The sequence below is a fragment of the Podarcis liolepis genome (assembly GCF_965112155.1).
Source record: "Podarcis liolepis genome assembly, chromosome: 1".
In the NCBI taxonomy this organism is placed as follows: Eukaryota; Metazoa; Chordata; class Lepidosauria; order Squamata; family Lacertidae; genus Podarcis; species Podarcis liolepis.
Window position 1 is genome coordinate 52,999,312 of NC_139554.1, and position 24,560 is coordinate 53,023,871.

The 24,560-nt window shown below is 43.8% G+C and overlaps 1 protein-coding gene across 1 annotated transcript in view; it reads left to right on the forward strand.

The window, feature by feature from the left end:
* Positions 1-898: 898 nt before the first annotated feature.
* ALX4 (ALX homeobox 4) overlaps positions 899-24,560 on the forward strand; it is a 57,086-nt gene continuing 33,424 nt past the window's right edge. Inside the window, exon 1 of the mRNA XM_083465618.1 lies at positions 899-1,035. Within this exon, the coding sequence (XP_083321744.1) occupies positions 1,023-1,035 (13 nt within the window). The 5' untranslated portion in view covers positions 899-1,022. The remainder of the gene's footprint in view (positions 1,036-24,560) is intronic.

Sequence of the window (24,560 nt, forward strand, 5' to 3'; positions counted from 1 at the left end):
GGGTCCCTTGACCTTTACCTAATGAGGCAAAAGGTGAACAAAAGCTGAAACTCATAAACAGAATAAGTCATAGGCGTGTGAGAAAGGAGAAACTTGACTCTAGGGATAAGAAAGACTAAAGGTCAAAAGAAGAGTCGCTGTAAAAATCCATTGGTTTTTATTTATTTTTTAAGTTAAAGTTTCACTGTCTCCTGTTGAAATAAATTTAGTTTGGGCTGGTTCTGCTCAGAGTGATCAAGTGAAGAATGGACGAGGTGAAGAGTGTGTGTGTGTGTGTGTGTGTGTGTGTGTGAGAGAGAGAGAGAGAGAGAGAGAGAGAGAAGCATCAAAAGAAAAAGAGAAGCTGAAATCCTAACCACATTTACCTAGGAGTAAGCTCCATTGAATACTGTAGGACTTACTTCTGACTATCCATGGTTAGTCTTGGACTATACGGTTTGATCGAGACTAGGGATGGGATGAGGACAATTAGGACAGCAGAATTTGGTCTGCACCAGTTCAGACAGCCGGTGGGAATACAGTGTGTGTGTGTGTGTGTGTGTGTGTGTGAGAGAGAGAGAGAGAGAGAGAGAGAGAGAGAGAGAGAGAGAGAGTTGCCCTCACCTGCAGCCACTGCACTGCACATGGCGCTCCGTGTGTAGCTCAGGCCTCTGGTACAACTTAGCAAAAAAGCCCTCGGCAGGATTGGAACTCGCGGCAGCCTGCGGCTCCCCGCCGCTGGCTTTCATCTTACCCGCTCTCCTTCCTGGAGCGACTCCCATTGGCTACCGCGGTGCCTCTCGCTCGGAGCTAAGAGTTCTGACGCGGATTGCGCCTTCGCCTTCCCTCTTGCACAACAGGGGTCGCCAGCGCGGTCATTCAAACGGCTCCAGCGCCCTCCCAGCGAGAGGGGAGGGGGAGCGAAGGATCTGGTTTTAGAAGTTGGAGAGAGGCGCCTGGAGCTTGGAGCGAGTCCTTCCTCGCCTGGAGGCAGCATCGGAGCCCTTTCCGTCTGCACATGCAGCGAGGCTGTGGGATTCTTCATGCGCCTGAAAGGTAGGGCTTTTCCCAGACCAGATGTGCCTGCATCTCTTTCACAGAGAGGGAGAAAGAAGCTTTGTTGCTGTTGATTTGGCCGCCTTAAGAGGAGGCTTGTTTGCAGCAATGATGTGTCAAAAGATCCAAACTGCCAGACCTCTCCCCCTTTCCTCTATGCATTCTTCTTCTTTCTGGGCAACTAGAAAAAGAAAGAGAGAAGATTTCCTTTCCTACTTGGCCTGTTTATTTTCCAGTTGCTTTGCTCTGAAATTAACTCTGTTTTCTCCATGGCTTTTCACACTGGCGCCCCCTAAAAGGCATTTTTTTTCTTGCCAAGGCCAAAACAACAAGAAGTGGGGAAGGAAGAAGCTGAAAAGTCTCTTCCCCCCACCCACCTCTGTTTTTGATAGCAAGCCACCCACTGCAAAGCAGATGAAACAGAGGAGGATCTGCCTGGGTGAAAAGTTTGGAGATACTTCCCAAATGTGTCTGCTTGGATGAGACGCCTATCCTCAACAAGATGTATGGAGGCCAGACAGCACACATGAAGAGAGAGAGAAAGAGTGTGTGTGTGTGTTATCTGGGCCTGTAGGCTGTTTATTTTGCGCTTCCTTCGGGTGTGTGTTCAATGTGGTTGCATGACTAAACCGGCTGGAGTGATTCACTGGCTGCCTTTCTGGGTGACTACTCAAAACAAGTTGTGAATCAATAGAGATGTTTTGGCTCTGCTCCTCAACCTCCCAAGTTAATGCACTCAGGGCTTAAGGAGAGTTAATTTACAGACTTGCAGGCTCTCGAAGCCAGCAGATTTATTCCCCCCTTTTTTCCGCACACAGCCATGATGTGTTTTCCCTTGCAGGACAGAGGGTAAGTTTTGGACTGCCAAAACCCTGATGTGAAGGTGCCAGTCACACTCTCGTCTTCCCCAGTCTCTGTCCAAGACATTTCACTTCCTGGAGTCCAAATGAAGCCCTTGCCTCCTGACAGGACCAAGGCTTGAAACAGTTTTGCGGCACCAATTTCTGCTGTCTTTCCTCTTAGTGAAGGTCACTAAACCCAGCTGCATGGCAGGTCTGGTCCTGCTGTGACTCTTCAGTATCCCATGTTTCTGATTCAGTGGCCAGCCACATCATTAACATTCATGGGCTCAGCAGAAGAATATGAGAATTTAAGTCTGGGCAGGACTTTGGGGCAGAGACCCAGGTCCTCACTCAGCAGAATGAGCTAGGGAGGTCTCCTGGTGAAGCAAGGCTGTTGGTTTACCATATTTTGAAGCAAGTGAAGTTAGTACCTAAAGATGGCTCCTCATATACAGATATTAAGTCCAGAGTCTAAAATGACCCAGATGCACCGCTAGATAGGAATGTTTAAATTTATCAGTTTTTTGAAGTAGCCTATCTATACTTCAGTCTTTTAACCAATTGAATAGTCTTGGCTTTCCTAGGAATCATGGGAAGTTCTGAGAAGACTTTCTTAGTGAATCTAGATCTAGACTCTTCTCTAGAAGGACAATTGCCCGAGTTTCTGAGAATGCTAGACACCACTACAAAACGACAGTTGCCTGCATTTCTCATGAAGAGGGATTTTTTGCTGAAGCAATTTAATTCTAGGTGTACTTATGCCCTGTATGGCAAAAGGGAGAAGAAAGTAAAGGAACTGGTCAGTGCTTTCATGGTGAGTTGAAGACAGAATAAATAGTCTTAGTGTGGACTACTTTGTGCCTTCATTCAGTGTTCATCCTTTAGCAGTGATGTGTCTATGTATACAAACTTCAAATATAAACAAGCACATAGTAGGCAAGATGGGAAAAACAGCTAAGATGTTTGGATGTCCAGCCGAACCTGAAAATTTGAGATGCTATGCATGAGACAGCTTTTGAAAGTTTCTCTGAGTATCCTTAAAAATCGAAACTAAGTTTCAGTTTAGTTTACTGGTCAACCACTTACAATACATAGCTGTCAACTTACAGATTTGAAAATAAGGGATCAGCAGCCTTGAAAATAAGGGACCAGCAGCCAAAATAAGGGACCTGCAGCCTCACCTGTTCCAGACACTCCAGTCTTCCTGTCCTCCTGCAGTCTGGTCAAACTCATGCTGGTAGCTTCCAGAACACTGTCCAACCAACTTTGTAACCAGAGGTTCAACTGAATAGAATCTGAATCACATGCACCACAAGGCCTATGCAGCCTCAACTTAAGATGGCTCCCCTGCCTGGCTTTGCACTGCAAAGTTTGCAGCAGCACGTGGAACAAAATGGCGTCCAGCATTCAAAAAACCCCTCAGCTTGCATTAACTAGCCACACACAAGGCATCCAAGCTCCACCCCCCAGTCATTCTTAGACTTCTTACTGGGTGAGCAACACAGCCAAGCAACACAGTTGGAGCCTCCCTCCTCCCTGGCCAGCAGGGAGGGAGGGAGGGAGAGGAGCTGCTTCCTTTGAAATTTAAGGGACATCATTTAAGGGACATTTAAGGGACATCCATCAATAAGGGACAGCAGCGGGACATGGCGCTGGAATAAGGGACTGTCCCTTCAAATAAGGGACACTTGACAGCTATGACAATAACAAACTCTGAATGTGACATGACACAAAATACAATATAAAGCAGCACTAAACCTAGTACAGCTTGACCATGAACATCTGAAACTCCATGAAATTCTTCCTAAGATTCAGGTCACTCTAAGGCCCTGTTTGCACTACACATTTAAAGCAGTCTCATACCCAGTTCCCAGGTTCATTTTGGGGGGGAAGCCACGACTGTTTCAAGTGGTATGATACAGCTTTAAATGTATAGTGCAGACAGGGCCTAAGATATATTGTCAGTGTGCAAGGTGGGAAATGTAATGAAATAGTACATCTTGATACTAGATCCTAGTATAAGTAACTGAACTGTATAGTTTTGGATGGAAAAGCACAGGCTGTGGAAGTACTAGATGATAATTCTTAGAAACTAAATAGTGTGATGTTTATGCTATTAATTCACTTATTGACTGTAAAGGTAAAGGTACCCCTGACCATTAGGTCCAGTCATGGATGACTCGGGGGTTGCGCGCTCGTCTCTCGCTTTATTGGCCGAGGGAGCTGCATTTGTCCGCAGACAGCTTCCGGGTCATGTGGCCAGCATGACTAAGCTGCTTCTGGCGAACCAGAGCAGTGCACGGAAACGCCGTTTATCTTCCCGTTGGAGCGGTACCTATTTATCTACTTGCACTTGACGTGCTTTCGAACTGCTAGGTAGGCAGAAGCTGGGACCGAACAATGGGAGCTCACCGCGGCACGGGGATTCGAACTGCCGAGCTTCTGATCAGCAAGCCCTAGGCTCTGTGGTTTAGACCACAGCGCCACCTGCGTCTGTAAGAGTTGTTTATTTGCATGAGCTACCCATGTGGGCTTTGAATATAAGAACAATTTTAAAACAATAGACTGGAGAAGGATGTTAGATAACAGATTGTATGGTATCTGGTGAAATTTTCTGGCTTCACTGTTAGATGATGAGAAAGAAAGAAAATTTTTAATTAGAGCTATTCATACTTTTTTTAAAAAAAAACCTCTAAAGGCTTTCCCCAATTTAATTTTGCCATTATCCATTCACAAACGAGTAATAGAGTACAGCTGCCAGATACAGGAGACAAAATATACACATACACACTCATCTCAACAAATGGTAGTTAGTGTTTATTCAGAAATAAGTCCCACTATTCAGCTGGGCTTCTTATTCCCCAGCAAGTGTCCATAAGATTATTATACGTCCCTTATTTGGAATCCAGAGTTGTTAGAAACAAAGCACATTTAGCATACTTCTCTACATTTCCATAATAAGGTTTAGCTGCTATCTCAGAATTTAGTTTATTGATGCAGCTTGTTGACAGCTGCATGAAATCTGAAATTTGGTACATGTCTGAAGTGAATGGCAGCAGGGAGAGTATACTGGCTTCTTGCATTACGTTTTGCATCCGTGCTAGAAGATGCATTCTTCAGGTGTCCTGCCAATTGGCAATCATAATTTGCAGAGATGATCTCTGCAAAACCACTATTTCTTATGTTTCTTTTAATTAGCTAACCCTCAAAGGAAGGTGCTTGGGTCCATCCCACAGCACTGTGTTAACATCCAGATTATGAAGCAGCTAAATCAAAGTGCTTGGTGTTAAGATGTTTTATAATCCCTTAGTGTTTACAGTACATAATCCTATACATGTCTGCTCTGTCCACTGAATTCAGTGGGGTTTACATCCTGATAGGTGATTATAGGATTCCAGCCTTTCAGTGTTTTAAATCTAAGTGCTCCATCTTAACTGTTTGGTGGATCAGAATGATCAATTAAGAAAATATAATCCAGATTGCACCACACTGTTAAATTTCCTTGATTTGTAATTCAGTGCCAGGTAAAGGGACCCCTGACCATTTGATCCAGTCGTGGACGACTCTGGGGTTGCAGCGCTCATCTCGCTTTATTGGCCGAGGGAGCAGGCGTACAGCTTCTGGGTCATGTGGCCAGCATGACTAAGCCACTTCTGGCGAACCAGAGCAGCACACGGAAACACCATTTACCTTCCCGCCGGAGCGGTACCTATTTATCTACTTGCACTTCGTACTTTCGAACTGCTAGGTTGGCAGGAGTCTCCTGTCTCATAGTTGATGAAAGGAGGAAGAAAATAATGGAAGCCCTATTCAGAACCATAATTTTGGGTCTCATAGTGAGAAGCCTCTGTATTTCTCCACAAATGTGGAGACTGCTGAGCTGGATTTTGAGCATTGTCCAAACTCTTTCCCATCTGTAAAGTGGAGGATTTGTTTCTTTCTTTGTTTAAAGCTGTAGCACAGCATTGTTGTGAAGGGAAACTAAAAAATAATTGTAAGCCCTTTGCAAAAGCAATGCACAGCTTTTATATTGTGCTTTGTAGTGTTCAGGCACTTCCCATACATTATCTTAGAAATCCATACAACAACCCTGCAAGGTAGGTTGATATTATTATCCCCATGTTACAGATCAGAAGTACTGAGAGAACAGGGGCTTGCTTACAGCCGTTTAATGAGCTGTTGACTGAGCTGCCCACACTATTAAATGGAAGTCGGTAGTGGTGGTAATAGGTTGGGTAGGGAAGCTGATGAATATACTTCTAGCATTTTAATATGCTGCCAGGTAGAAGGTTTCCTGAAGACTGAAGACCTGGCCGCCCCACCATACTTTCTCTATGTCTGTCTTCATTCACACTCATTTAAATACCTGGCATATCAAAACAATGTGCCATATTGGTTGGATATGGTAGGATATGGTGTTCTACCTCATTTATGGAGTTTGAATTAAAGGGTCTTCCAGTCTTCTCTAGCTCCACATAGTCTGAATGATTCCAGGAAGAGGTTTATTTATTCAAAAGGTTTATAATCTATTTTTTGAGAACCATGCTCCACAATTCAGAGACGTTTGCACCAGTTTTTTCCATTCAAGAACACCCGTCAATCCTTCTCAAATCCCACTAGTATCCTGGGCTTTTTTCTTTACCACATGGGTGGTCAACCATTGGCATGGATGTCACAAGAGGAAAAGGCCTCAGAGCACAAGGGTTTGTGGCACACCTGGGCAGGAGCAGGAGGGTCTGTCATGGGCCTGTCTCTGGTGAGGGTCTTTGCCATCCTGCAGCGCACCTAACAAATTTGAAGGGAAACTACTCAAAGGCATGGGGACTGTAATAGGCCCTGTAGCCCGCACAAGAGAAGCAGCCTCTGAATATTTTGGCAAGTTCGCCATGAATGGGTCCAGCAAAGAGGGCTGCTATTAATTTTTCAGCATTTCATATTTACAAATGGATTTTTCTGGAAGCAAATAGCATGGAAAGGATCCTAAACTCGTGCTATATCCTGCTGTATTTCCAGGAGTATGTGAAAACTCAAAAAGATTGTGGAAATTAACACTTGGGGAAATGTTGAGAAAACAGAATAAACTGCCATGTGAACGAGACCTTAGTTACAGACAGGAAGTTACTTTAATGGAGAAGAAGTTTTTTGTGGCATAGACTTTCCTGTACTAGAGCCCAGCATTGGGTGCATTGTGTTATCAGTGTGTAAGTTCACACACATACACGAGAAAAAATATTTCTTTTCTTTTCAAACCTAGTGATCTCATACCTTTCCCAAGTGAGAACAGCACTTAATGAATCTTACAAAAGGAGCTCCAGTCCACAAATGCCTATTCTCAGTAGTGACACATGGAGATGGGGCGGGGGAGGGGGAGAGAGAGAGAACTGCAATGCTGCTGCTCACTTGAATGTGTCTGGGGTGGCAGCAGGGCTGAGGACATGCAGAGACACTGGTGGGAGTGCCTAATTGGTGGTGGTGCCATTGCCACCTGCACAGCTCTAACCTTGCCCCAGCCAGGTAAGCAGTGGTGATGTCAGTGTCATGAGGGTGGCCCACCATGTCGTTATTGCCACACACAAATATATTAGTCTCTAAGGTATTGTCTTGTTTGTAAGCTGTCCAAGATATAGATGTGGCTATATGTGTTTCATAAATAAATAAAAGCTGGACACATATTTCCAAGTAAACATGCCTAGGATTGGGCTGTAAGGCTGCATTTCTATGCAGACTTACCTGGGAGTAAGCGCCTTCCAGTTCAGTGGGACTTACCTCCGTAGGTAGAGTCACACTGCATCACGGCTGCTCTGCTGGACTCTTCATCTCTGTTTATAATTACAAAAATGTATTGCAATAGGAAAAAAATAAATCTTTATATTTGCATATACAGTACAGTGGTACCTCGGGTTACAGACGCTTCAGGTTACAGACGCTTCAGGTTACAGACTCCACTAACCCAGAAATAGTACCTTGGGTTAAGAACTTTGCTTCAGGATGAGAACAGAAATCGTGCTTCGGTGGCGCAGCAGCAGCGGGAGGCCCCATTAGCTAAAGTGGTGCTTCAGGTTAAGAACAGTTTCAGGTTAAGAACGGACCTCCAGAACGAATTAAGTTCTTAACCCGAGGTACCACTGTATTTAACAGGCAAGTGAATGGATGCTTTGTTGTTGTTGTTCATCTAAGAGAAAAGGCACTGACGTATAGGGATTCAGTTACCAAAAACCTAACCACGTCTTTCCAAATGTCTCACGGAATGGAATGGTGTGATTTTCCTACACCACGCACAAACTATAATGCACCCTGCCTTACCTATTTAGTTCCCCCTGAACTAAATAGTCCTAAACACTGTAACTTTTCTTCGTCAGGGCTGGAACACCTGTGCTATGAGGAAAGGTGATGATGTTTGGAGCTATTTTATTTAGTGGGGAAAGGTGAGTAAGCGGAGGAGACATGATAGACCAGGTCTATAACACTAGAGTGTGGAGAAAGTGGATAGAGATAAGCTTTCGAATATTAGAACCCAGGGTCATCTAGAGAAGCGGAAATGTGGAAGATTCAAGACACAGCAAAGGAAGGACTTCTTCACACTGCACATGGGTACTAACTATGGCATTTGCTACCAGAAGATGCAGCAATGGCCACCAACTTTAATGACTTTAAAAGGGTGTTCAACAAATTCAAGGCAGATAGTGCTATCCATGACTACTAGCCAGGATGCTCTGGCTTGTAGTCTAGAATCAGAGGGTAGCATGCCTCTGAATGCTACTTGCTTGGGAAGAATGGAGGGAAAGGGCCTTTGCCCTCTTGTCCCACTTGCGGGTCCCCCATAAGTGTCTGGCCACTGTGGGAAACAGGATGCTATGCTAGGTGGGCCTCTGGTCTGATCCAGCAGGGCCCTTCTGATGTTCTCATAATCTGATGTGATAGGTTCTTATGAGAAAATAACCAGCACCCCAAAGAAAAAACTTGCCTATTTGCACTTCCAAAGATCTGGCATGAGTTTGACTTAATTGTAAGCAAAGCTGAGGATCGGGCAAGCAAGAGGGATTATTTTTGTTGGTTTAGCAAATGAAGACAGAAACAAAACGGACCACTTCTCCTTTCAAACATTCCTCCAGCTCTGAATTCTGGGGACGGCATGAGAATCAGCCTCTGCCAGTGTTGGCAAGCTCCCCCTCCGCTGATTTCCTGCTGTGAATTCGAGTATCTTTCATCTATTGGAATCTAAAATGTTTATCTCTTCTTCGTCTTCCTTAATTTCATTCTTTCCAGACCCCTGGAGATAGGCATATCTCAAAACAGTTGGGAAAACGGAAATGGGCAGGGAGGGGGCTTGACATGTGCCTTTAAAAAACTTCAAAGCAATTCCATCCCGTTCCATGCATCCCAAATCCCCCTCCTTGCATATGCACATGTTTATTATTTCTCAGCACCCCAGTCCTCCACGCATTCCCTTGGAAACAAGGGGTGCTTTGCACAATACGCTGTTTGTGCACACAAGCAAACACAATGGCCCCTCTGAACTCCTATTGTGAAACAAGATGTCGGAGCCAGGCTTGAGCGCGCAGAGCTGCACATTGGAATGTGGCCACTTTGCCTCAAGAGAAGGTAATGGGGAGAGTCTGACACTGGGCTTCATGGAATCCTGCTCTTTCCTTTCTATTGATGCTGTAATAACACCATCACTCGCATAGCAGTTGTTATTAAATATAGTCATTCTTGTCTGTGCATATATTATTGAAAAGAGTTTTCAGCATTGCAGTATAGAATATGTTTACTGTTTTAATTTCTGTGAATAATACTTCTCCGCTGGCTCTGATGCATTCTCATGATGCCACACTCTCTTCCACATCCATTCATGTAAATTTTCTCTCACTTTTGATCTGTTCAGTATTCCTGGTGGTTTTATTTTTCACTGAAATGTGCCCAAGCGAGGCATCATAAACACTCATTCATTTCTTGTAATGAATTTTATGCTTGTGGACCATGTACTATTAGAATTAGAGTCTATTTATTCCTGCATTGCAGGGGGTTGGACTAGATGACCCTTGGGGTCCCTTCCAACTCGACAAACTTGATTCTATTTGGGTTTTCTGTCGCTTAACAGGAAGCACTGGGCCATGCCTATACTGGACGTAAATTACTTTTGCTATCATTTCCTTCCTCCCATACTTTGCTTTCCAACAAATCCTTGGCACTTAGAACCATTTTCATGAACAATGTTTGAGGAATGCCCATGCCCTTCTACAGTGGTACCTCGGGTTACATACGCTTCAGGTTACAGACTCCGCTAACCCAGAAATAGTACCTCGGGTTAAGAACTTTGCTTCAGGGTGAGAACAGAAATCGCGTGGTGGCGGTGTGGCAGCAGTGGGAGGCCCTATTAGCTAAAGTGGTACCTCAGGTTAAGAACAGTTTCAGGTTAAGAACGGACCTCCGGAACGAATTAAGTTATTAACCTGAGGTACCACTGTACTCTCTCCTGCAATGTGGGTGGATTGCGGGGAGATTGCGGCTTTGTGTGCCACATGTCCTGGTTGTGTTGTTGATGAGGGAGTTGAGTAGAAAGGTTGTGCCTTTGCCATGTCCCCAGTCTCATGCAGGCCCCTCTGTGGGATTTAGATATTGCCTAACTTTCTAAGACGGTAAGAAATGCTGGGGAACCATTTGAAGATAGAGGGTCAAAATACTGTGGCAGGTGTGCCAGAAATGGATTTTATTCAACCTAGACACACACCACTCTCTATCCAGGCAAGCAGATGGTTTTGTCACAGGTCACGGCACATTCCATCCAGGTAAAATCAGTAGAGGGGGGCACAGAGCAGGCCCACTAAGCCTGGAGGGTTGGAGAGAGAGGCCTGAATTTGGCCTGTGAGCCCAAGGTTGCCCACCTCTGCCATAAGACCTGCCTCACTGTGCAGTTGGTTTTTCACCTCCTCCTCTTTCCAGATATTGCAGTGTGGGTTTAGCTAGTTGCCTTCTATGGCCTAGTAGGATTCTATCACCCCATTTGTCTCATACTGGTTATGGGAAGAAAGTGTTTGTTCCACCTATTCTGCTCTACAATATTGGACAGGGCTCTTTGTGCCTCGGCTTTGGTTGTATTTTAATCAAGTGTCATTTAAATAGACATCTATGTACCACTTTTCTGTACATATTCCACACTCTCAGTGCTGTTCATAAGAAAGGAAACAACACAAATTCAAGAAGATGGATAGGAGAAGAGAGCAACAAGAATAACAAGAAATATTATATAAACGTAACTATTGCTTTCCTGAATGGCACACAGAATGTTTGGGGTGGGGGTTTTATTTGTTAAATATACTTATCAAAATGCAATTAAGAAAAGCAAACCACCCCAATGCATTGTTATCCATAGCATCTCCCTATAAAAGACAATTCAAAACAGATTTATCATGAAATCTCTGATTCAAAATACAATGTACCACAACAAACAAGACGTACAGAATTCTGTACTCACCAAAAGAATACGATACGTCTTGACCTGAGAGGTTGTTGTAGCAGAATCAGCATTTTGTTAAGACCTAGAAAGGGAGTTGGTAAGGCTCCTTCTGTTCTAGATGGTAAATGGCCAAAGCTCTTTCCTCTTGCAATGGTGGCTACAACTTGCAGGGTCAGTGCATGATAATGGGTAGCAAGATTAAGGCTGTGCACACATTAGCTGGTTAAAATGCACCAAGGTTGTTTTTTCTGAGTTCCATTCATGACAATAAAAAGGCGTGTCTTTAGGGGTGAAGGGTTTCTCCACTAGATTTGCCTCCCAGGGAATCAGGAGGACTGGAATTCATTTGGGGTTTACCTGCAGTGGCGGGCTTTGGACTCTCAAATTTCAGTGGTACCCTATGTGATGCTAAAAATTCAGCGCCCCCCACCTCTTGTGCTCTGTTCTACAGCATTGTTTTGGCGCCCCCTGCAGTATGGCACCCAGTATGACCACACATGCTGCGCCACCCTAAAATCGTCTCTGTTGCTTGTCTCATCCACTGGAGGATAGTAGGCAAGATGACTTGACCAGACCTCACTTGGTATACCGTTGATATGTGAAGAGCAAATACTAGAACTGTGGACTCAACTAAACAGTTGTAAATAAAACTTTTTCAGTTTGTCATAAAGTGCAATATGCAAATGTGACACAAGATGGCGATGGTGAGCCATGGTAAATTCAATATATTTTTCAAAACGTTTTTTTAAAAAGCATGGTCACAGCATTTTTTGATATGTGCGTAGATTCCACCTGTGTCTGAGCCTGAGTGGGGTCACCTTCTTAAGAGGATAAAGATGGTGGAAACAGATTCTCTACCATCTTGTTCATGAGACTTTGAGTGGAATGCAATGTCACACTAAGGCAGTTGTTCCATCAGTGCAAGCATTTCTGCTTGGCCCATTGGAAGGTCCTATGCTCTCCTCTCGCCTTGCCCCATTCTGGGGGTTCTCCCAACCTTCCAGAATACTTGGTGGGAAACATGGGGGCATGGAGGGGGAGCCCTGCTGCCCTAGTGGGTTTCCTCACTCTGTTTTCCACCAGTGTTCTGGGTTAATTGAATCCAGCCCTTAAAGTTAAGTTTGAAATCCTTGCAGCTCCTTTAATATTAACAAAGTGGTGTAGACCTTGTTTGATCCAAGAATTTATATCTTGTCTCTATGCTCCTGCATCAACACACAATGCTTGTTTTCAAGCTTCCAGAGAAGATGGACTTTGGTTTATCATTGGGAAATGCATGCTGTTCTGCTCATCAGAGGAAAAGCCGTAATGAACTCTGGCGTTATTGCTCAGTGCCAAAATGAAACATTCCACGCATTCAGAGTCTGATATATGTTCCTAATTTGAAAATATTGGATTGCTATAGATAGTACAAAGCTCACTTTCTTTCTGTGTGCATCCATGTGAATATTAAATTGTTTTTAAAAGAGAAAACAAAGTGAAACAAAACTGGCAGAACTATCCAGAAACAGGGTGTTTTCCTCCCACCCCATAATTTTTACAAACTTTCACAGGCCAGCATTATAACTTGAATCTAATTTTGTTTTCTTGAATTCATTTCATTCTGTTATGTTGTTAGGAGGTATCAATGAGGATTGAAAGTTTTTTCAACATCTTTAAAACTATTCTCTTGAGAATATTGGAGGCTCATACTTCTGTTTGCAATAAACTGTTTACTTGTACATGTGCAGGTAAAGCAGCAAGGGAACAACTGTTCTGGGTTATAATAAAGAAAATAACTGCACTGATTACTTTTAGAATCCACTGCTTTCTGAAATCTCTAGCTAAGAGTATGTAAGCCTTTTGACCTTGCTGTGCCCTTGACTACAGTAAGGAGAACATTTTACTACAGGAATGAGAAATCTGTGGCCCTCCAGATGTTGCTGGACTCCAACTCTCATCATCCCCAGCCAGCATGGCCAGTGGTCAGGGACGATGGGAACTGGAGTCTAACATCTGGAGGATGACAAATTTCCCATCCCAACCTTGTTGAAATGCAAGGACTTGTTTTCCTAGTTGATCAGGTAGCATCCATTGTTAGTGACCAAGTCATTGTCTGTTGCATTTAATCCCCCAAATATCAGTAGTTGGCATGGTCGGGCTGGATACAGAGGAGTAGTGGGAGCCATCAGCTGCAGAACCCACAAGGGAACCCCACAGAGGGAGAAGGCTCAGAGCCTGGGAATTTGTGGTGGGATGACGATGAGTGGTCAGAGGGAGAAGAGGGGACCGCCTGGGAGGAGGACCTACTGGGAAGGGTTGTTGTGACTCGTAGGACTGATCTGATTTGTTTCTTTGAATAAAGAGTTAACTTCACTGACATTGGGTGCTTTATTGTTTTATTGCTGACCTATGCCTGACTTCCATAGGGACGCAGGTGGTGCTGTGGTCTAAACCACAGAGCCTAGAGCTTGCTAATCAGAAGGTCGGCGGTTCAAATCCCCATGACGGGGTGAGCTCCCTTTGCTCGGTCCCTGCTCCTGCCAACCTAGCAGTTCGAAAGCACGCCAGTGCGAGTAGATAAATTGGTACCACTCTGGCGGGAAGGTAAACGGTGTTTCCGTGCTCTGCTCTGGTTCACGAGAAGCGGCTTAGTCATTCTGGCCACATGACCTGGAAGCTGTATGCCGGCCCGCCCTGGCCAGTAAAGCGAGATGAGCACCGCAACCCCAGAGTTGTCCACGACTGGACCTAACGGTCAGGGGTCCCTTTACCTTTTATGCCTGACTTCAGCTCCTGGCAGTAGTTAGTGGTCAGCTGCTCATGACACAACTGAGGTAGCAAGGAAGAGCACTGGCATTGCTGCCCTAGGTTCCTTCGGAAGGAAGGGCTATAAATTCAATAAATAAAGTGGATGATTTTATTTTTTATTTTTTTAGTCCAGAATGTGAGAATGCAACTGCTGGGAGCTCAGAAGGGATTTCTTAATCAGAAACACAAGAAAATGGGAGTAGTAAATCTTTTCTCCAAAGTTCTGTCTGGACTTCAATGAAGACTGCTTTGTGCTGTTGCTCCTATAGGAATTGTGTTGGGAAAGGCCTGACCCTTATAATGTGTGTAAATGATGGCACATGTATTTCTCAGTCCATATAGATGCACCAGGAAGCTGATACACATCATTTTCCTGATGTATAAGTTAGTGATTGATTTTGAAATCTGGAAATGCTGGGATGCATGTCGTCTTGAAAGTTATGACTGAAAAAGTATCCCTAAATCCAGATATATGTGTTTGAGCTATAGTGCACCATTGGCAAGGGAAATGCCCCTTGCACATGCTCTATTATTATATTCCGCGTGCCTCCCGGAACTGAGCTCTGTTATTAAAAACAGGCTCTAGGGCTTAACCCTGGCAAAATCTGCCATTCTCACAGTAATCACTTACTTCTCCAATATGAGCACTCCCTCTCTGAAGCAGCTTATTGGGTATTCAAAACACCAGCTGAGAGAGAGTTGGGTTGGGTAGCTGTAAATTCATAGGGCCATCAAGTTAAGAGGACTGTGATCAGCACAGTTCTGCACAAGTATACTTGGAAGTAAATCACACCATGTTGAACTGAACTCATCTGAAGTGTGCATGCGTTGGATTGCAGCTGAAATCCAGCTGTGAAACTGGACGCACATGCACACACACAAGCAATTCAGGTTGATGGCATGTCACAAGGAGAACAAGTGAGCTATGGTGCTTTTGGAGGAAATAGCTTGACACCATTTGTGTGAATGACCCAAGTGATACGCTGCAAAGCACCACCCTCTCTACCAACATAGAATCACAGAATTGTAGAATTGGAAGGAACCCCAAGGGCCATTCAATGCAGGAATCTCAGCTAGAACATACATGACAGATCACCGTCCAACCTCTGCTTAAAAACCTCAAAGGAAGGAGAGTTCACCACTTCTCGTGGGAGTCTGTTCCACTGTTGAGCAGCTCTTAGTTATTCCTGATGTTTAGTCAGAATCGCCTTTCTTTGAACTTGAATCCATTGGTTCAGGTTCTAGCTTCTGGAGCAGGAGAGAACAAGCTTGCTCCATCCCCAGAGTGGCTGAGGAAACCCAGCCATATGGGCGGGGTATAAATAATAATAATTGATAAGAATACATGTGACAGCCCTTTGGGTGTTTGAGGAGACATGGGGAAAGTTATTTATGCAGTACAGAATCATGTCTTCTGTATGAACAAAACTCATCCCTAAACGATATCACGAGAAAGGTTAATTGTGTGCATCGGCATGTCACAGGACTGATTGTCCCTAGTTGAGGCTGTTCTGGGCACTCAGTGATCTGATATGGATCTCTGGATCTGATGGGAGCAAAGGATATGAACAACAGAAAAGAAGAATATGCCAAATTGAGTAAAAGTGCACATAGAATTGGAGACCTAAATTAGGATTGCCATATTTCAAAAAGTGAAAACCAGGACAATCCAAAGTTGTTGGGCTTTTTTTTTTTTTGCAAAAAAAATATGATATTTTATTTTGACACTGAATGTAACAACAATCCAAGTACACTGGGATTCACTGGAACTCAAGACTCAAGCCTGCCTTTCCTAGTCTCATATGTGTTCAGTTCAGTGCCAATCATCATTAATCAGTATAGGTCTTCTGACGAATTTAACAATCTTCCAGCCTTAGTAATTCTAAATAAATTGTTATCTTTTTGTTTAAAAAGACAAAGCCTCTTTCTTTTTTCTTACCCAGGCCTTTTTGTAAATTGCATTTTCAATACCAAGGAAATATTTATCAATGCACACCAATTGAAATCACAGTCAGAATAATATTCTCATATGATATAATCAGAAGTCTTGGGACTATATAGCATAATGACAAAATGCTTAAAATGTCAAGATTCACAACAAATTCTGAAAATGCTCATTTGACTTTTATTTATACATGTTTTCTATGAATCCCTGAGAGAGAGAAAAAACTTCCTCTCTTATTGACAGTGAGCAAGGCTGGTGTTGGAAATGCTCTGATACAGTCAGTCATGGTGGAAGCAGTGTGAAAGTCTGGATTTGTGAGTTGCTTCCAGTGTGAAGGGGACCACTCAGATCGCTTGACTCCAAGCGGCTGCTTGGTCTTGCTGTGTGGTTAATCTTGAGAGAGTAAACTGAATCGATTGGTTCTAAGAAATTTCTCAATGAGTTGTTATTATCACAGTACAATTCTGAATTTTTTGGGGATCTTTCTCGGATCTGGTCCGCAGCTCATTTGAGAAGCTCCTGCTGGTTTTCAGCTCCCTACGCCGCATCCAGCTACTCAAGCCTAAATTTGGGGTAGGGGGCTGGGGAAAATAAATGGGAGAGAGGTCTTCAAAGAGAGAGCTCCTCTCTCCGATCGAAGAAATAAGAGGTGCGACACTGCAGCAGCCATTTAGGGTTGTGATTGATGGAACACTTTCAGGTGCTCTGCCGTTCAGATCAGAAGCCGGAGCAGCGCTAATGAGTCCCCCCTATTGGCAGCTGCTGTTTAAACGAAAAGCCAGTGCAGTAAGTCATGCTGGAAAGACAGAAGGAGGTGGGGCGGGGGGGGGGGGAGGAGGGTGATGGGGGGGGGGCGAAGGAGGGAGCTGACAGAGGCCGAGAGTTTATTAAACTTCAATTTAACTGCTGTTGAAATATGCTCCTCTAAGTCAGGGCAGCAAAGGTTAATGGAATCCTGTTTGTAGATGTTTTATGGCGCTCTTCTGGGATAAATATAAAAGACTGGTGCATTTTGAGTAATTTAAATAAATATTTGTTTAAACCGCATAAGGGGCACTGGGAGCCATCAAACATTTCCCCCTTCCCCGACTTACTTACAATTATAATGCTGTGTCTAATTACGCAGCTAACCTTAAAAATAAAATGCAGCAGTAGATCCTGATCACAGATTTCCCAGTGAAACCTAGTTGTTGTGATGTTAGTGATTTCTGGGTAACAAAGGCCCTGTCTCATGAGCACTTAAGTCTCTGCAGTCTTTAAGACTCAACTATTACCTCACGAGTTCAAGAGCGCTCCCATCACAAATGCAGAGGTGCCTGTTTATTATCTGTGTTTCAGCTGGTAGATTTTTTTAATTTATTGATTAAATCAAAAAATCAAGAACATGATCCAGCTGAAGTTAAAACGCTTCTAAGTCATAAAGATTTCATTGGGAAAGACACAAATATGTGTGCAAATTTCCTGTTGCAATAAGCAAGATGTTTAGGCTGCAACTCTACACTGCAATCCTGAGAGTCAAACCCATTCAATTTAGTGGAGACTGCTTGTAGGTAGACATGCATAGGATTGTACTGTAAAGCAGGCATCCCCAACCTTTAGCCCTCCAGATATTTTGGACTACAATTCCCATCATCCCTGACCACTGGTCCTGTTAGCTAGGGATCATGGGAGTTGTAGGCCAAAACATCTGAAGGGCTGCAGGTTGGGCATGCCTGCTGTAAAGCACTTAACTTTCTCTGGATCCTATATTCATTTTCCTTTCTTTTTAGTACATTTCTACCATGCCTTTCAGGGCACATTGCCTTCATAAGGCAGCTCAAGGGAGGTTGGGATTAAAACATAAACAGGGATTTTTTTCAGACGGAACTCACTCAGTTTTGGCACCTCTCATGTGGGTGCCGTTTAGATTCTAAGAGAATGATGCATTCCGGCACCTCTTTTTCTAGGAAAAAGCACTGCGTATAAACCACCAAAACACAACCATCTCATAAAAACATCAAAATTAAAAACCTAATATAAAATACAATTCAAAATTAAAAGCCTACGGCAGATACAGTATTTATTTAAAATAATCCAGAAAACATTTTGTTAAACTATTATTTTAAATGCATTGCTTTAATCGAGATATGAATATAGAAGCGCAATCCAAAGAAATTTAGACATTCCTAAGGTTACAATTCTAGGCATATTTACTGGAAAATAAAGTATCTGAAGTAGTGAAGAAGTGTGCATGCACACAAAAGCTTATACCAAGAACAAACTTAGTTGGTCTCTAAGGTGCTACTGGACAATTTTTATTATTTTTTTATATATTTCTACCGGAAAATAAGTCCTGTTGAATACAGTGGGACTTGCTTTAAAGTAAACATGGTTAGAATCAGGCTTGGCAGTCGAAGAAAATAGCCTAAGAAATGTGCAATCCAGTCATAGGTGGGTTTACTCAGAAGCAAGGTTCACTGAGTTTAGTGGGATTTATTTCTGTGTAGATGTTTTTAGGATTACAACCTATGATACATTCTTATCTGGGATAAAGTCCCATTAGACTGAATGGGATTTACTTCTGATAGACTTGCATTGATTCTAATAGACATGCCTCTTTGGTTTGCCTGACTTTCTAATGATTGTGCTCCCTCTGACTTATAAAAGCGTCCCAAGCCATTAAGCAAGTACCCTTCTTCCTGAGGAAGTAGTTCTGAACATGGGTACAGTGGTACCTCGGGTTAAGAACTTAATTCATTCTGGAGGTCCATTCTTAACCTGAAACTGTTCTTAACCTGAGGTACCACTTTAGCTAATGGGGCCTCCCGCTGCCACCACCGCACAATTTCTGTTCTCATTCTGAAGCAAAGTTCTTATCCTGAGGTACTATTTCTGGGTTAGCAGAGTCAGTAACCTGAAGCGTCTGTAACCTGAAGCATCTGTAACCCGAGGTACCACTGTACTTCTAGGATGTAGGAATCAGCATCAAACAGAATGGGAGTGGAGGGCTGAATTGTCTTTATACAAAGTGCAGTGTTTCAGAATAGATGTAGGAAATCACACCACCACAAAATAATAATTAATAATGGTATTTCAAGAACAGAAATGTGTTGCACAATAGTGTAAGCGTGTGCTCAAATTTAGGCTGCAATCCTATATACACCCTATATACACCTACCTCAGAGTAAGTCCCATTGGACATCCTGGGACTTACTTCTGAGGTAAGTATGAGTGGCTTTCAATGTTCTTTTATGAAGCATGCATGGGATGGAATTGGCAATTTTTACGAGCTGATTCTTTTCCTGAAAAAAGAAACACCACTGGATTCAGCTTGAGGCTGATATTGATTTTTTGCACAGCAGTTTGCATCCTGTTCTGAATTTAACCCTTTTGGGTTCCTAGGCATCATATGCTATTCACATTCCTTGCGGAAATGCTTTTAAAACTCAGGCTGAACTCTCCCTGGTTGGCAAGGACTTCTGTAAACAAGAAGCCCGTCCTATTGCATAGAAAATTGAAGATGATGACAGCCCATAACAGTAACAGTCCTTGATATCACTGTTGTCTCCACACTTCGGAAAGCAAGATTACACGGGTCAGCACAGCCAGAAACACACTTCATAGCATACAGAATGATATTGTTTATTCATATATTTATACCTCACTTTTCAAGGAGCTCAGGACAGCTTACATAATCACTCCTCCTCTTCTGTTATCCTCAGCAATTACCACCCTGATGAGGTGAGTTAGCCTGAGAGATAGAGGCTGGATCTGAACACATAAAAAAAAAAGTTTCAGGTAAAGATCATGATGGGAAATCATTTGGCCGAACTCTGCAGCGCCGTCTGGTGTCACAGTGTTATAACGCATTTAAAACGTCTTTTTTTTTTTTTCTAATGTAGCTGGGTCCAGAGACTAGCCCAAAGTCACCAAGTGAGCTTCATGGCTGAGTGGTGGAGGTTTCCCTGGTCCTAACTGAGCATTTTAACCAGTGTAGCATGTTGATTCCGAGATGTATGGTATTCCCGAAGATCTGATGCACTTTATGGCATTGCTGAAAATCAATAAGACAGGAATTTGCAGCTCAGTAGTTGTGTGGAGCCTGGATTTGTTGGAAGCATGGCTTTTCCAGTTATTTAGGTGATAGATCTCATGCTACTTGTGGAGATGATACTCCATTGCTACCCACTGAGTACAGCCTTATCTTACTCATCCCCTGCAATCACCTCTGTTTCTGCTTTTGTAGGGGTGGGTGGGTTTTTGTTTTTTGGCGGTCCTTAAAAAAATCACAAAACCTGCTTGGCCAGAAATAGCAGTGACATAAAAAAGGGGGGGTTATAGTATATTATGTGAGGCAATGCCTGCATTGTGCCACCTTCAGCTTTCTTAAAAAGCACTGGGTTGTATTCAATGGTGATTTTGCGCTTCTGTAGTGGGGACATCTGCTTTTTTGCTGATCGCTGCTTCCATACCCTATACTGTTCCATGGAGTCCCCCAACGTTCAGGCACAGCTTTTTAAGGCACAGGGGGCTATAGTGGGTAGGGAAGGTTGAAGAATAGCAGGTGCCCAGCCTTACCCAAGCAGAAGTGCCTCAGTGGATGCAAGTGCGACTCTAGTTGAAGGTTTAAGATTGGGCATAATTATTCCTTTTCATTTGCAGTCAGGTGAAAGATAGTGTGGAAATTAGAATGGTGCTGATGTATGGCTAATGTAGAAATAACAATCACAGATTGCTCTACGTTCAGTCTCATTTGTATTATTTTCAGCTAGATTATGCAGCCAATGTCTGGAAACCAGGCTCTGTTCCAAAGGATATTAGCTGGTCGAGAAACGCTTTCTGAAGGCTGCTTACTTATATAATTTTAAAGTAATAATACAGATCTGGCACTGCTTCTGTACAGGAATTTTAGGCATACACCCTGTTTATTTGATTAAAAACCCATCTGCACAAGTGTTTTCTTTGTTTCTGGTTTGACACTTCAATGCCAATGCAGAAAGAAAAGGTTCCTGCGAATAGCAAGTTGTTCTTTGCCGGCACAATGAATTGTGCCATAAAGTCCTACAACAGTGTGGGGGCCTGAATGCCTGAAACAGGGTCTGCCAGCGTGGCACCCCTGGGTGCATATGTGCCTACAGAGGCTTTCCTGACTGATGTAGGGTCACTTCTCCGCACTAAAATCAGAAAGAAGCCTTGAAATAAGCCTTCTGCTGTAGTCAATAGAATAGGGTGTGTGTGTGTGTGTGTGTGTGTGTGTGTGTGTGTGTGTTGCCCACAACTGCTTCTTAAATATGCAGGTGCGGACCCAGACTCAGACCCAGAAAGGTTGGCAATGCCTGGCCTAAGAAACACCTTAAGGCTGTTTTCTCCTGTATAGACCTAACCATCCACATTTAAAGCATATTTGAAACACACTCTTTTCCTCTAAGAATTCTGTGCAGTGTAGCTTACCCCTCACAGAATTAGAGCTCCCAGCAACCCCCAACAAACTACAAATTGAGGTAAACCTTTAAACAATAACAATAACAATAACAGGAGTCCAGCAGGGGTGCCAACTTGAATAAAATATGGGGGGGCAGGAAAGCCCTGCCCCACATAATCATATGGCACGGTGCACACCATTTGAATGGCAACGGCCATCAACTTTGGGGGGGTGGCCCCCTCAAATATTTTATCGGGAGGGCTGAAAACCTGTCAGCCCCTAGGGTTGGCTCCTATGGAGTCCAGTAGCTAAGTGATCACCAACTGAGGGCAATTAGATTTTTAGACCTGTCACTGGCTACATTGTTATGTGTTGGGATGCCTCTGTAGGCCTCCGCCTTGTGTCACTTCCATGGCTGTAGAATTGCTCTTGGGCTGCCCGAGCAATTCTGCTTTTGCAAATTCGGATACCAACCAACCTGATCTGCTTTTGCAAATTCGGATACCAACCAACCTGACCATACCTCCCAGACCAATGTGTAGATTGGGCTTTGCACTTAAAATGCTGTGACATAGCTTGTGGCTCACCCCCCCCCCAAAAAAAGAAAAGATACCAAAATGTATATATAAAGGTCCATTTTGAGAGAAAATGTATTAAATGCTACATGTTTAAATACAGATTTTTGTATTACCCTCCCCCGTAAAGTTACAGTTTGATGCAGAAACAGGACAGAACATATTTATGCCAAAGTAACACAGGCTAGAAATCATCATCATCAATGTGTGGGGGCAGAAAATTGCTCCACTGTCTTCTCTGGATGGTGGTGGCTTTTTTCCACCCCCCACCCCGCCAGTCTGTCTTTCTTCTCCCAGTGTCTTCGAACAACTCTGCTCAGAATCTCCTTAAAGAGAAGCTCCCAGTTCCCCACAGCCACTTCTGAGGGCCCGCAAGGACCGTGCTCCAGGCCTCCCATAGGGGCTGCAAGGGCCACACAATAATAAGTCAAGAAACGTTGCTTTCTTCACAAATTTGCCTCACCGCATTAGTACAATGAACCGGACATGCCTTGCAGCCCAATCCTGAAAGCGAGGGTTTGTCTTGTGTGAGGGGATCTGGTGTTTCTAAACCATTGTGCAAAAGAGCCGGGTGAAAAATTCATGCGCACAACTTAAGAAGTGACTACTTGCCTGGCGCCACAGCCTTGAGGGTTATGGCATCGCACAAGGAGTCAGGGGGTTATGCTTGTAGTGTTGCCCAGAGCAGTAATGTGGCCCTGAAGAGAGTGAAGCAGAGGTGGGAATAGCTGGAGATGAGTCAACCATTCCCTGCTCTATAGGGTTTACATTAGTGCAATCCATTATGTTTGAGAAACTGAATGGTTGGTGCTATTTTTCTAGAAAAAGAGGTGCCTGAACTCACCATAAACACCTCCCTTGTTCTCTTATAATGGCAATGGAGCCCACCTGAGAGGTGCCAGAATGGAATTCCCATGAGTTCCGGCTGAAAAACGCCCTGGTTTGAGTGCAAATTGCAATTTGTGCTGTCATAGATAACAAAACTGTAAGTCAGTTGCTTTTGGAGGCTGAAGTGTACAGTATACCCCTGGTATTCTGATGGAACATTTTCCCCGTTACAGTATTCAAGTAGCACTCTTTCTGCACCTTAAACTCTGTTGCTGATATCTAGCACTATTTTCTGAGCATAGAAATTAGCATGGGCTTTGAGAGTTGTAGGATTGTTGTTGTTGTTTTACACTCAGTGGGTATATAATTTTTAAGACGTAAATAAATAAAATGGAGTGTTTTTCTCAGGATGCGTCCAAGAAAGTGTTTCGGTTTGCCATATGTCACGGGAATTGTTGTAATGCAAGGCAGAAAGGAGAGGAGAACCATCGTAAAGGCAATTCTGGATTCCAGGCAACATGTCACTTTGTTTGGATGTACAAACACAGGAAATACAAAAACAGATTTAAGCATCAGTTAGAAAAAGTTTAGCACAGTCCTGAATCAGATGCTTCAACAGACCCTGTTTACCAGGCATGGCCCTGTTTTCTGACATCTGTCTCTAGTAAATCATTGGCTCTGTTTTATCCTTATTTTCACTTTTTTAAAAAAAAGAATGCCTTGCTAAAACTTTGTTATTCTGTGTGTCGTTTGCTAGAACCGTTCTTCATCTGAGCTCTGCTCTGCTCTGCTCTGCTCACAGATTCTATAGAAGCTAACATATATGCTATCCTGTACAGTCATACCTCGGGTTGCGATCGCTGTGGGTTGTGCATTTTCGGGTTACCAGAACGGGTTACTTCCAGGTTTCAGTGCTCGCACATGCGCAGAAGCACTAAATCGTGCTTTGCACATGCATAGAAGTGCTGAATCGCCTGGCGCTGCGGGTTGCGAACGTGCCTCCCTCACGGATCATGTTCACAACCCAAAGTTCCACTGTACATGTCAGCTCAGAAGTAGACCCCACTGAGTTTCCTCTCAAGCAAGTGTGCATAGCTGAGGTGGGGAATCTGTAGCCCTCTGCCTCATTCCATGCTTCCCTCAGCATCGTCTGGTTCTGTAGACATTGTTCTTTCATTCATGGGCTCCGGATTACCCTTCTGAGAACTGCTTCCACTTCTGCTTCATGTGCATATGAAGAGGTAGAGAAGGGTTGGGTGGCACAGACAAAGAAAGAGCTATGCAGTCCTGCCATGCTGCCTACTCTGCCCATGTTGGGCTCTAGCTCTGCTCTTGACAGGATCTGCTTTCATCCACCATTGGTTGTGCTCACAGCTGACCTTTCCTGTGGATCACTGGTCCTTCGTAGTGAAAAGCTTTGATGCCTGGGGGACAGAGAGTGTCATCAAGGTGCTATAGGGCAAAGCCATGCACACCACATAGGCTCGCCTGCACCTCCTGAGCTAGTCTGATGCTCTCTGGTGCACTATCACATTGCCAGCGTTGAAGTAAGATTCTGGTCAGCTTCTGTACACAGAATTGTGGGAGTGTGCATGCAGTGGCGTAGCGTGGGTTGACAGCACCCAGGGCTGTATGGAGGGAGGGAAGTGGGCAGAGTTGGGCATGCACATTCAACTGCCTAACTGCA